General features: G+C 39.2%; 1 protein-coding gene across 1 annotated transcript; it reads left to right on the top strand.

Annotated features, from left to right (window-relative positions):
• The first annotated feature begins 21 nt into the window (after window positions 1-21).
• On the top strand, window positions 22-12,838 carry itgae.2 (integrin, alpha E, tandem duplicate 2). Its single transcript, XM_021582517.2, has 31 exons — window positions 22-223; window positions 331-433; window positions 565-647; window positions 765-838; window positions 1,833-1,941; window positions 2,100-2,204; window positions 2,291-2,412; window positions 2,551-2,699; window positions 2,874-3,030; window positions 3,167-3,302; window positions 3,491-3,561; window positions 3,734-3,860; window positions 5,335-5,471; window positions 5,639-5,776; window positions 5,858-6,082; window positions 6,213-6,352; window positions 6,571-6,713; window positions 6,834-6,985; window positions 7,133-7,246; window positions 7,356-7,429; window positions 7,583-7,718; window positions 7,863-7,958; window positions 8,090-8,169; window positions 8,290-8,370; window positions 8,512-8,584; window positions 10,749-10,850; window positions 10,941-10,967; window positions 11,181-11,267; window positions 11,386-11,472; window positions 11,619-11,729; window positions 11,999-12,838. Exons 1-31 carry the CDS (start codon window positions 196-198, stop codon window positions 12,050-12,052), a joined length of 3,321 nt encoding a protein of 1,106 aa, XP_021438192.2. The 5' UTR covers window positions 22-195; the 3' UTR covers window positions 12,053-12,838.
• Window positions 12,839-12,999: the final 161 nt, after the last annotated feature.

The following is a 12,999-nucleotide window of genomic DNA, read 5'->3' as shown; positions in this document are numbered from 1 at the left end:
CTGACAGTGAGGTTGTGATGTCATCACCTCATAGCATTGAGCACACCAGAATAACTTTTTTCATGTGCAGTGTACGGAAGAGCATTTATCAGAAGTTATAAAAAAAACTTTTGATAGGTTATAAGCAAGTTACGATCAGACTGATTTGGTTTAAGCAGTTTATTTTTCTCAGACCTAACATGTTCCACTAGAAACATGATTCGAGGACACATTTTGCTAACTGGTATGTATTCTGTTTTTGAGCATTAGGCATTCATTCATTCGATTAATGTAACGAGTAATAAAAGGTCTGTATTGTCGCTTCAGACCTGACATCTCTTTGTTTTACAGTGATATGCACAGTAGCAGGCTTCAACATTTTCACAAAACCAGTAAAGCATTTTCCGAACGATGATAAACTATTTGGGCAAACTACTGTTCAGTCTAAAGCTGGGTAAGTCACTATGGCATCATCTGTTATATGTTATGTCAAATTCATTTGTGTTCATGTCATATAGACCTAGAGTACTGTATTACATCTAGATTATGTTCTCCTTATCCATGTTCTCTTATGAAATTCAACAGGGTATTGGTTACATCACCAAATTCTAGACCCCAGAAAGTATTCAGCTGTGGTCTGGAAAAATGCACAGAACTCAATATCTCAGGTAAACTATGCCACTCCTGCTAATACACATTCCAGAAGTAGGTTCAGTTATTCTAGTACATTTCAGGGCTTGTTTTTTGTTAACCATATGCTGAATCCAAGACAACTTTATTTGTAGACAATGCAGGTAAAGGACTCCGACCCATCGTGGCATTGACCAACAGTTTGACTGGGGAGAAGGAGCGGCACATGGTATTTATTCTGCAACAGTTTTCTACATTCATAGAGATATTTATTTAATATCTCTATCTCTATTTAACCTGATGTGTTGCCTTTTATTGAGTCATTTCATTTGCCATTCACAATAAGTCACTCATGATTGTCATTTCTGTGTGTAAATGAGAAGGGGAGTGAGGAGTGAAGTATTAGGGGGGGGGGGGGGGGGGGGGCTGCAGGTCAGGGTGTGTGCCATGGGTACTTGTACAGCAGTAAATCACATAAGAGTAGCAGCAGAATCGTCGCCTAGTCAATTGTCTCTCAGCAAAGCCACAGCTTCCTCCTCTGTAGGCGTCAGATGCTAGTAACGTCTGCCTTTCACACGACTTCCCTTTCAGCATGAAAAATGGGTCCCACTCTTCCGTTAACACTTTTTCCGATGTAACTGATTATTTTCTGCTACTGTTAGATTGTTTTTGCTAGATGGACTCACAGAGAAGGACCACACCTCTGGTCTAAAACAATACATATACATAATTGTCTGTAAGTTTAGCATAGAAATGCTTCCTCAAACTCTGTTGATAAGATTATTGAGAGTGTACTCTGACTGTGTCTGCTGCAGATATTAGTCATGTTATCACCATTAAGTGTCACTGTGGTCACGTTCAGACAGACACTTGCATGCAAGCAGGCATCCACATCCGCTTTTTGAGCACAAGGTGTAGGAAATACCATACACTGCCCTGGAACATTACAGTGTTATGTCTCAAGACTGAGAAAAAGTCACCCATTTGTTTCCTGTTCCACTTCAGACATCATATTTTTTATCTTCAAAGAAAGGTGTTTGTCCAGCGAATTAAATAAAGTTCAAATCGTCTTTATCTTGGGCCCTATGTTGCTCCAGGAATTAAGAGGTTTAAGTCAGTAAGCAAGTTATCTTGTACACTATCAAACTGATCGGGCCATAGAGTTATCCTGCTCAACAGTATGCCATGTGGCCTGATGACTTGCTCTGCTCTCCTCTCACCAGGTCTGCCAACAGGTCAGGAAGAAGAAGAACACGAATGAGGATCTTAATGCAAACTGTACACTCCTGTCTGGCCTTCTGAAGCATAAGTTGTATTATCCTGCCACGCTAGGTAGGCATTCCTATGATACTGAACCGATGGACACAGCTGTTGAAAAGTTAGATCTCAGATGAACATAGGGAAATGTAGACTATGGAAACACACTGTACATCCGAGCCATATATGGAGTGTAAAGTTAGTAACGAATGTCTACATTTTCTGAATTTAAGTTGTAGATCAACTGGAAAGAAACATCTCCATCAATAACAACAACAACAACAACAACAACAACAACAACAACAACAACAACAGTGATGAGCATGATGAGAAGGATGGTGGGTCTACATTTATTACAAATACATGGAAGTGATGTTCATGTTTGTTTTTTTGTTCATGTACGATATCGCTGTTTTGTTTTTAGATCCTGGGACTGAGATTGCATTTGTACTTGATGGATCTGGTAGCATTGAAAGCGAAGACTTTAAAAGGGCAAAAGATTTCATCACAACTGTGATGAAAAATGTTTGGGAGAAGTGTTTCAATGTAAGTATTGATCAACATTAATGCACACTTCAACAAAAGATTTGGCAATAAAACTGTGCTTTCTCTTGAATTGGCATTAAATAAAATGAATGATAATGCTTTATTGTGATAACAAAATAAATTGTGTTTTCTTTTTAGTGCGAATTTGCTGTTGTTCAGTATGGATCAAAAATCAGAACTGAACTGTCATTGAATGAGAAAGACGGGCCAAAAGCTATTGAAACGGTCAAAAACATTGAACAGATCGAAAACGCCACAATAACTGCTTCAGCTATTATCTATACAATGTAAGTACCATACTATTATCTATACAATGTAAGTACCATACTATTATCTATACAATGTAAGTACCATACTATTATCTATACAATGTAAGTACCATACTATAGGCCCATATTTTATATGATTTAGATTGCAAATATCATTACATTGTTGAGCTTTGTTTCAATTTGTATTTTCAGTGAACATGTTTTTGTTCCTGAGAATGGGTCCAAAGAGGACTCCAAGAAAATCATGATAGTGGTGTCAGATGGAGCAATATCCTTTTGGGATAAGAAACATTTGGAAAAAGCAAAGAAATTGCTTGAAACAAAAAATATCACCAGATTTGCTATTGGGGTGAGTTTTCTCATTTGTGTATCTTTTAATTCATCTTCCTGACTAAAGTAACAGGTTTAATCGATTCAATGAAAAAGTTAGCTCAAATTCTGGTATGTCAAGACATAGATTTTCTCTGTACATTTATGAATCACAGGTTGGTAATCAAACCAAAATAGACGAGTTGAAGATTATTAGCAACAGTGAGAGTAACCTGTTCTTGGTTGGTGACTATAAAGCCTTGGAGGGCATCCTCTCCAAGCTAAAGACCAGTATCATCAAAGGAATCGAAGGTAACACTAAAAGGCTGTAATCATCAGTGTAACCTTAACATTTGTGTCCAATTATCGTCATATACTGTATGTGTGCAATTTAATGTAAGGGTCTAGGGTAGTCTAACACTGACAGGCTGTAAGGTGCAATTTGCATTTCTGACTCACTTTATAACAAAATGTTTGTGTTGCTCCGATTTATGAACCAGGAATCAAGCAGGGGGATGGCTTTCAATTTCAACTTGCCGAGGCTGGATTCAGTAATCACATTGCACTAGATGTAAGTTGTTTGGTTTTCAACTTTGTTTTTTACACACTGGTTTTCTAGTTGGTTTAAGGCCAATAGTCTGCAGTCCGACCATATATGAGATGCAGTTTGAGGATCATAATAGTATCTCTATCTATTTGTTTATTGGCTTCTGGCTATAACATCCTTTCCCTCCTCCTCCTAGGGGTCCTTACTGTTCGGCGCAGTGGGGGCCAATGACTGGAGTGGAGGAGTGATCTTAAAACACCCCAAGGAGAATAAGGTCACCTTCTTAAATGGGTCATCCTCAGAGCCAAGGTTCTCCTACTTAGGTAAGTTATGGACATGTAATCTCGGTTACCCAGAAGTAAAATTCTCGCAAAGTTTAATTTGTCCACGACAGATTATGGGACATGCCATTTCCAACACAAAGTTCACACACAAATGTGTCCCTCTTCTCACACCACACCTCTTATATCTCAAATATTGAAAACTACTGCATATATTTTTCCAATTAGTCCATTAGATAGTCAGCGTGTTATGTTTTCAACTGTGCTCCAAATCGTTTTGAAATCAGAGAATCTGGGCCTGCAATTTAACATCACGAGCGGAACTTCTATCATTGTCCTGTCTTGCCACAGCAGGAGAGAAAAGGTTCTTCTCTGAGTTTATAAACAGTAAAAAGAGCAGCATGGGAGCTCTGTTTGATGAACAATGTTACTCCTGTCCCTACTGCAGAATGCAGCCTTTTGACATCATGTACTAACGTCGATTTAATCCTCACTAGTCCCCAGTATGTTTGGTAGGGTGACCTGATTTGTAACTCTGAAAATCATTTTGACAAACAGATTTTGAAGGAACACAACTGTTATTCCCCACACTCATTTTATTATTCCACTTCTTCCAAATTTTGAAAGTGTAATCAAATATTTGAAATCTGATATGCCTACTTGTATTTTTGCAGCCATTCATGGGCAGTTTTGAATAGTCATAAAAATTAGCATGGGATATTAAATGCTCCAGGTATCAAATATAATTTTTGACATTTTAGTGTTGTGCACATGCTAGGTAGAAATGGTGAGGGGACTCTCAAAGCACCATATTTTGTCTATGTAAAGAAAGATGATGGCAAGGATCTTCAACTAGTAGGCATAAACCACTTGAACATTTATATTCATTAGATTTTCCTTGAAGGTTGGGTGATTTAGCGAAATTAGCCCTATTTTAAAGTGAGAGTTGACCCAAATGACAAAAATATAATTTGGTTACCCACTGCCATCAACCATTAATATGAACATTTCCTGTGCAGAGCCTTGGTGTAGTGGAAAACACTCCCCAGCACGTGTCACATACAACTTTCCACCTGAGAACAGAGATCAGTCCCTGCTTCCAAGCTTCCCACTGTTTCTAGAATCTCATTTCATTATCATCTGAATAAAGTGTCAAACCTCCTAAAAAATATTACCATGCTTTAAATGTAATCCCCCAAAAATCTAAAAGTAACAAAGTCGTCGAATTTGGAGTGTTCATTTAATGTTCAAAGCATCCTGAATACACCTGACCTGTGGTTTTTATTTTTTTTAAATCCACCCTAGTCATAGGCCTAACCCCTGTCAAAATACGTAGAATTGCAGGAACTTAGCTATAAAACAGTACAATGTTCCTGGGGGATGACTCTCAGTGCCCTTTCTTGGGGTTGTGCCAAGGGGCAATGAAATTCACATAGCATATCTCACTCCAAGCTTTCTTCAGAAGTTGGCAGTCCTTCTTGAATGTATTCTGTTAACTTCTGTCTGTGTGTCCCAGGTTACAGTGTTGTGTCTGCCATGGGCCCCTCAGGGACTCTGTACATCTCAGGGGCCCCTCGTCACAGCCTGACTGGTGGGGTCTTTGTCTTTATTGCAACTTCACACAAACTGCAGGAAATACTACTGGGTGACCAGGTAGGTATATGTGTATAACAGATATATTGTGAAATCCAAGAAATCTAAGAAATCAACTTGGACAGGTACTGTATCCATCTTTGGTTCCACTGTTAATAGTACACAACCTGATGCTTACTGCCATCGTGCGGAGGTTACAAATAATAACCCAAATCTCCACTCTACAGGTGGGCTCTTACTTTGGCTCTGTGTTATGTGCCCTGGACTTTAACGGGGACACTAAGACAGACTACCTGCTGGTAGGAGCACCGTACTTCCACCAGAGAGGAGAGGAGGGCAGAGTGATCATCTTCAAGCTAAACCAGGTCAGTAGAAATGCACTTGTAAAATTCTATTTCGGTGCTCATAACTACACTTTTCTGATGGTTGTGAGGGTTGTGTCCCAGGCCCAGGGTAAGTTTGATAAGGAGCCCTGGGAGTGGCATGGGCTGGACAGCTACATATATGCCAGATTCGGTTCAGCCATCTCTTCTGTTGGAGACCTGGACGGAAACGGATACAATGACGTGGCAGTTGGAGCTCCTCTGGAGGAAGATGAGACATGTGGCTGTTCTGGAAGCATCTATATCTATAACGGAGTCCAAGAAGGACTTCAGAGGGACCACTCTCAGGTGATTTAGTAGAAGTCTAGCTTGCTGACAAAGAGCCTCTTGCTATGATCCTGATGCCTGCAGTGAAAGGACTTTATACAGAACCCAAACATGACATCACACATAGTGTTGTTCTTGTTCTTACTTCTAGAGAATTAAAGCTGCAGAGTTTGAGATGAAACTCCGCCACTTTGGCCAGTCTGTGAGTGCATTCTCTGACAAAAAAAGTGCCGATGGGAGGAGACAGCTTTACATCAGTGTCGGGAGCCAAGGCACTGTCACTGTCCTGAAGTGAGTATAGACAGCAGGAATATTTGTCCAGGAAGCCCTGTACTGTATATGTCCACCACAGATGTGTATACTGTTTCATTTAGTAGAATGCGCTTTAAAAAAAAGGTGCTACCTAGAACCCCTAAGGGTTCGCTTTGCGGTTCTAGGTAGCAGCTTGTTTAAAGAGTGTATGTGCTGTTCATTTACTGAATAATCTCAAAACTCTGAATTTCTACCAGAACAATCCCTGTCATCGTCTTTAAACCCAAGCTGACCATGAAGCCTAACACCATCCCCACATCCGCGCAGACAAACTCAAAAACCAAGATGGAGCAGGTCACCCTGGCCATCTGCTTCCAAGCACAAAGGGGAAATATTGGCCGTATGTACAGTACAGTTCTCATCACCCATCGTCTCAGTTGATATAAACTAGAAAATGGAGATGTATTTTCTTGGAACTACTGAATCACTTATTTTGTTCCATGAATGGCTTGTTTTTCAGCTGGTGAAGAACTTCCCATATCTTACAACATAGATCTGGATGCAGGTCAAAACAAAAAGCGCCTGTCTTTTGAGGACAAAGCAAATGGGGAAGGCATCTTCACTATACTTTCTGATACAAACTGCCTTAACCCCATCAAACTGTTTTTTACGGTAGGTTTCTGAGGCGTCTACATTCATTACAAATATTATCTTTAAATCTCTATTTTAAAGTATGAACAGTCTCCAGTAAGACTTACTGATGAAACTTAATCACACGAGAGAGAGGGATAGACACATGTAGTTTTTTCTCTCTTTCAGGGTTGCTATGACTGCTTCTCACCGATAGAGATCAAGCTAAACTTCAAGTTGAATACCACTGAACCACCTCTCCGCATTCTGGATTTCTGTACTCCCACAGAGTTCACAGAAAAGGTGAGCATTTGGTAGCCTACTCAACAAAGTTGTGAAAAACTGTTCAAGAGTCATTTTTAATTATAATAATTATTATGCTATCGTATGTGCTGTCAATTGAAATCTTCAGATTCAATTTGAGAAGGAGTGTGAGGTGAAAGACAAATGCAGGGGAAACATATCCTTATCTGATTCAAGGCTGAGGTAAATTCGTTTTCAATCACAATGCCATTATTTTTCGATATTGTGTCTTCTCCTGTCTACAAACATCTTTAACAAGGTGGAAATAATAAGTCATTGATTTTCTACCCAAACAGATGATTTATTGTCCTTTTTATCCTGTAATTTGTGTGACAGCAAGGATATGGTCATAATAGGAATGACTCAGAACTTGATGATTGACTTCAATCTGACCAACTTTGGGGATAGTGCCTACATGACAACACTTGTCCTGGCATATCCCAACATGCTCCTTTTTAACAAGTTCACAATGGTAATTTCTCCTCACTGAAACAGAAATCAATTTGTTGAGTCCTCAGAACAAGATTTGAGGTTGGAAATATTAGATCAGCTTTGTTGTATTGACTGACAAAGGAGTCAGCAACTGACTGACTATTGTTCTGTTAATCATTCACAGAAAATGGAAGGGTCTGTTTGTGAGAACCAAGTTAATGAGAATATTTCTTATTTGAAGTGTCATCTCTTACATCCAGTCTTCAAGAAAAATACCCAGGTACCGATACCCACCATGACTTCACTAATACAGCCTAGTGGCATTGCTCAAGCTAAATGTCTCCCATCAAAATCGAAATGTCCTTTTTCTCTGACCTGTCAACCTGTTCCTTTTTTATTTTGATACCCTAGGTACATTTCTCCATCTCCTGGCAGCTTGTGAACAAGAAATCAGAGATGCGAGAGGCTGAGATCACAGCAAACCTCACATGGTTTGAATCTTTCCATACCGATACTTCTTAAATGATCTTCTTGTTGAGTAAAAATGTAGCATTTTAGTATTTTATTTGAATGAAGTTGTCTATATTCGTCCTTCCTATCATTGTTTTTAGTGAGAATGGTGGCACCCAGGTTTTGTATTTTAAGACGTACCACTTTGGAATAAAGAACGCTTTAAAGGTCCAACTGACTGGGTGAGTTAAGACTGAAAGAAGCAAGAGAGCGATGATTTCAAGGCAAATAACGTATTTTTAAATCCTACTTAATGCCGTTGAATGCTGGATTTCAATTACATTCAATTCATCTTGATTTTTCTGCTACCTTGTTGTTTACAGGGAGGCCACACCGAACATTGTAAAACTCACGGACCAAGCCATTGAGAATAAAGACCTGACATTTAAGTTTCAGGTATGCTTGCAATGTTTTCGTCTTTCTATAATGTGTTCAAATCAAATTAAATTGATTTACAAAGCCCTTTTTACATCAGCCGATGTCACAAAGTGCTTATATAGAATCCCAGCCCAAAACCCCAAACAGCAAGCAATGCAGATGTAGAAGCAGAGTGGCTAGGAAAAACATCCTAGAAAGGCAGGAACCTAGGAGGAATGTAGAGAGGAACAAGGCTCTGATGGGTGGCCAGTCCTTTTCTGGCTGTACCTGGTGGAGATTATAAGAGTACATGGCCATTAAGGCTAGATTGTTCTTCAAGATGTTCAAACGTTCATAGATGACCAGCAGGGCCAAATAATAATCACAGTGGTTGCAGAGGGTGCAACAGGTCAGCACCTCAAAAGTAAATGTCAGTTAACTTTTCATAGCCGAGCAATGAGAGGTCGAGAGAGAGGTCGAGTCAGTCAGTCAGTCCGAGACAAGGCAAAAACGTCCGGTGAACAGGTCAGGGTTCCATAGCCGCAGGCGGAACAGTTGAAACTGGAGCAGCAGCACGGCCAGGTGCACTGGGGACAGCCAGGAGTCATCAGGCCAGGTAGTCCTGAGACATGGTCCTAGGACTCAGGTCCTCTGGGAGGGGAGGGAGAGAAAGAATTAGAGGGCGCAGACTTAAATTCACACAGGACATCGGCGAATTACACCAGATATAACAGACGGACCCTAGCCCCCTGGCACATAGACTTTCGCTGCATAGATAATGGAGGCTGAGATGGGGGAGGGGAGAAACCAGGCAGGATATAACCACACCCATTTTGCCAAAGCACAGCCTCCAAACCACTAGAGAGTCAACAGACCACCAACTTACTGAATATAGCCCACAAAGATCTCCTCCACCGCACGAGCTCGAGGGGTGCAAAACCGGACAGGAAGATCACGTCAGTGACTCAACCCACTCTCAACCCCTCCTAGGGACGGCATAGAAGAGCACTAGAGAGCCAGTGACTCAGCCCCCGTAATAGAGTTAGAGACAGAGAATCCCAGTGGAGAGAGGGGAGCCGGCCAGGCAGAGACAGCAAGGGCGGTTTGTCCACCCAGTGCCTTGCCATTCACCTTCGCACCCCTGGGCCAGACTATACTCAATCATAGGACCTACTGAAGAGATGAGTCTTCAGTAAAGACTTAAAGGTTGAGACTGAGTTTGCGTCTCTCACATGGATTGGCAGACCATTCCATAAAAATAGAGCTCTATAGGAGAAAGCCGTGCCTCCAGCTGTTTGCTTAGAAATTCTATGGACAATAAGGAGGCCTACTTCTTGTGACTGTAGCGTATCTGTAGGTATGTACGGCAGGACCAAATCGGAAACATAGGTAGGAGCAAGTACATGTAATGCTTTGTAGGTTTACAGTAAAACCTTGAAATCAGCCCTAGCCTTAACAGGAAGCCAGTGTAGAGAGGCTAGCACTGGAGTAATATGTACACATATGTTGGTTCTAGTCAAGATTCTAGCAGCCGTGTTTAGCACTAACTGAAGTTTATTCAGTGCTTTATCGGGGTAGCCGGAGAGTAGAGCATTGCAGTAGTCTAATCTAGAAGTGACAAAAGCATGACAAAAGCATGTTTGCGTCTTTAATGTGCTTGCTGAAAGCAAGACCACTCTAGAATTGTACGTACATAATACTGTTCCGCCCACTCTAGTGCTTAAACCACCTATAAGCTATCGAGACCAAACAAACTTTAGAATGTCCAGACTGTTCCAACTTATAACATAATTGTTTATGCTATTTATACTTTGTGTGCCATAACAACATTTGCATAAATTAGCATAAACCATCATGAATTCGATGTCAACCACAAGAACACAATGACACTTCAAATGCTACTGCTTATTAACCATTTCAAATAAAAACATTAAAAAACGAAAATTTTCAAAACGTTATAAATAATAACAATTCAAATTAGATCAAATTAGCATAAAATAACCCACCAGCAACAATAGTAACTGTTGAACTGTTCAAGCTAGAGACACCAAACCAACTTTCACATGTTCAGGCTATCCTATTCTATCAATCAAATTATCCTTCAAGACAAGCGAGCAAGCACACACATTTTATCAGGAAATTCTATAATGTGTTCTATAATGTGTATGTTTGCATCTTTCTTCAAATATTTTCTCCCTTCCAGCTTCACGGTGAGAACAAACACAATGCAACTATACGCGTTAACATTACAATAACAGCACAGGCACGTCACACCAAAATTACAATCAAGAGTATTACACCTAAGGTATGTTAAAAACATCCAGACATTTCTATCGTTCTAATATTTGGTACCCAGTATTCGGTCCCTGACATAATCATTTGGTTTGGATTCCAGGAGAGATGTGGAAATCCAGAAGTAAATGTGAGTTCCATCCTTTCTCATTACACCTATAATATAAAATGATTCATGAAATCAAAATATTATGCAGCATATTTGCCTTAATTTGTCAGCCAAAAAATGACAAATAAGAAATATATTAGCCAAAGTAACTTATGTCTACAATGGTTAAATGTCACTATTTTGACATAATGAGAACATGTTGCCTTTTGAGTAGTAAATGTGTTCTTCCTCCAGGCCTTCGGGGAGTATCTCATTCAGTGTTCAGTGACAGATGTACAGGAAATCACGGTTGAGGCTGAGGCTTCAATCAGAGAGTTTTCGGTTGGTAGATGCACCTTTATTGACTTCCTCTGCAATATAGAGATGAAGATCCTTACACATTTTACGATTTTTATGGTCAAAATGCTTTGTTGTGACCATCCATCATCAATCATTACAGGGTACATCTGAGAAAATTACAGCTAAAGCCACTCTGGGATTTGATGAAGACCGATTCGAAGCACTGGAATTGAGATCGATGGAATCAGTGGGTTAAACATTCAATAATAGAGATGTCAGATTAAAATAATTGAATACAATAGTTGAAAAATGATATTTATTCATTAACATACATTATTGGATAAGTTTAACGATCTTGCTCTGTCTGCTCTGCTTTGTGGTTCTGCTTCCTAGGTGGAGGTGATGATTATCAAACTGGCAGTGGAGAAATCATTGCCCGTCATCATCGGAGGCTCCATTGGAGGCTTTCTATTTCTAGCGATAATCATTGTCATACTCGTTAAGGTAATAATGAGTGTTTTTGATGTTTTTGTACATCGAAAACATGTTCAACTATTTTAGCTGGGCTTGATTGAGCTTGCATGAACTAATAGAGAAATCGTAGAAGTGCAAACCCTGCCAATCTGGCACTCAAGACAGGCTAAATCAAACACTAAAACTACTTGAAAGATTTCAATTTGAACCCAGGTCTGACTGCAATGTGTGCACAGTACATTATTTCGGTTAAAGTATCAAGGTGTCACTATTCTAATCTTTCCTTTTCGAACTTGCAGTGTGGCTTTTTCAAACGACGCCATCAAAAGGATATAGCAATGGATGCTGAGTGATGCTTTGTCACTGGTAAGATTAGTGCTGAATGCTAAATTAGCCTTTTGAAAGCTGGAGCCTTGTGTAACTTGGGGGATTTTACCATAAAACAATATCCATGCTGGATCTGCATGGTGTTCCACTGAACTTTAGCCTTAGCAGCCAAAATGCCCATAAGAAATTTGCATTGTTGAGTGATTTAATGAGAACTTTGAAATATGATAAAGCCATGTGATCCAAGAGACGCTTTGTTTTGAGTATTTTGTAAAATATTGTTTTTGTATTTTTTTGAGTATTGTACATTCATACATATTCAGATAATTGACTTAGCCTACTGTGATGACTGTTTTAAAATATTTTATATTGTACGGTTTTATACAAAATATTACTCAATTAGAATATAGCACACTTTTTAAAAATTGACTCATGTTTGTATTATGAGAACTTTGAAATATGACAGAGCCACATGATTGATGAGCCACTTTGTTTTGAATTAGTTAAGTATTTTGTTACATATTGCATATTTCTACATATGGAGATAAGTGACTTACACTGTGATGTCTGTGTTTTTAAAGTATTCTATACGGTAAGGTTTACTATAAAATATGACTCATATTTCTTGTGTACATTTATTATTTACCTTGGTGTAAATTGCCTCAACGTTTTAGTTTTAAAATGTTTGCTCTAAAGAACTAAATACAAAGATTAAATGAAAAATATTATCTTGAAAGCAAAACATGATTTTTCTGTTCTAAATCTCAACATGCTTTGTAAAAAGGTTAAATAAAGTCTCAGCTGCTGTTAAAGTTTATTTTTTTATTTTGAGATTGATGAGTGAGAACATAGAGCAAGGCTTTTCTTCATAATAATAATAATAACCTAGACCTGTGACCTTGTGGTGAAGTTACATACTTCAAACTTTTTACATTTTGCAAACTGTTGACAGCTTTAACATCTTCGCCTCGGA

The sequence above is a fragment of the Oncorhynchus mykiss genome, chromosome 24 (genome assembly GCF_013265735.2).
Source record: "Oncorhynchus mykiss isolate Arlee chromosome 24, USDA_OmykA_1.1, whole genome shotgun sequence".
Lineage (NCBI taxonomy): Eukaryota > Metazoa > Chordata > Actinopteri > Salmoniformes > Salmonidae > Oncorhynchus > Oncorhynchus mykiss.
The sequence above is the reverse complement of the archived record's forward strand: the minus strand, read 5'-3'. Positions and strand labels throughout refer to the sequence as shown.

What these genes read in the sequence shown, in the direction of transcription:
- itgae.2 (XM_021582517.2), top strand. Translation starts at nt 196, where the DNA reads ATGATTCGAGGACACATTTTGCTAACTG. An exon ending in CACAGAACTCAATATCTCAG is followed by an intron (nt 648 to 764) that starts GTAAACTATGCC and finishes CTTTATTTGTAG; the next exon opens with ACAATGCAGGTAAAGGACTC. An exon ending in AAATACTACTGGGTGACCAG is followed by an intron (nt 5,472 to 5,638) that starts GTAGGTATATGT and finishes TCCACTCTACAG; the next exon opens with GTGGGCTCTTACTTTGGCTC.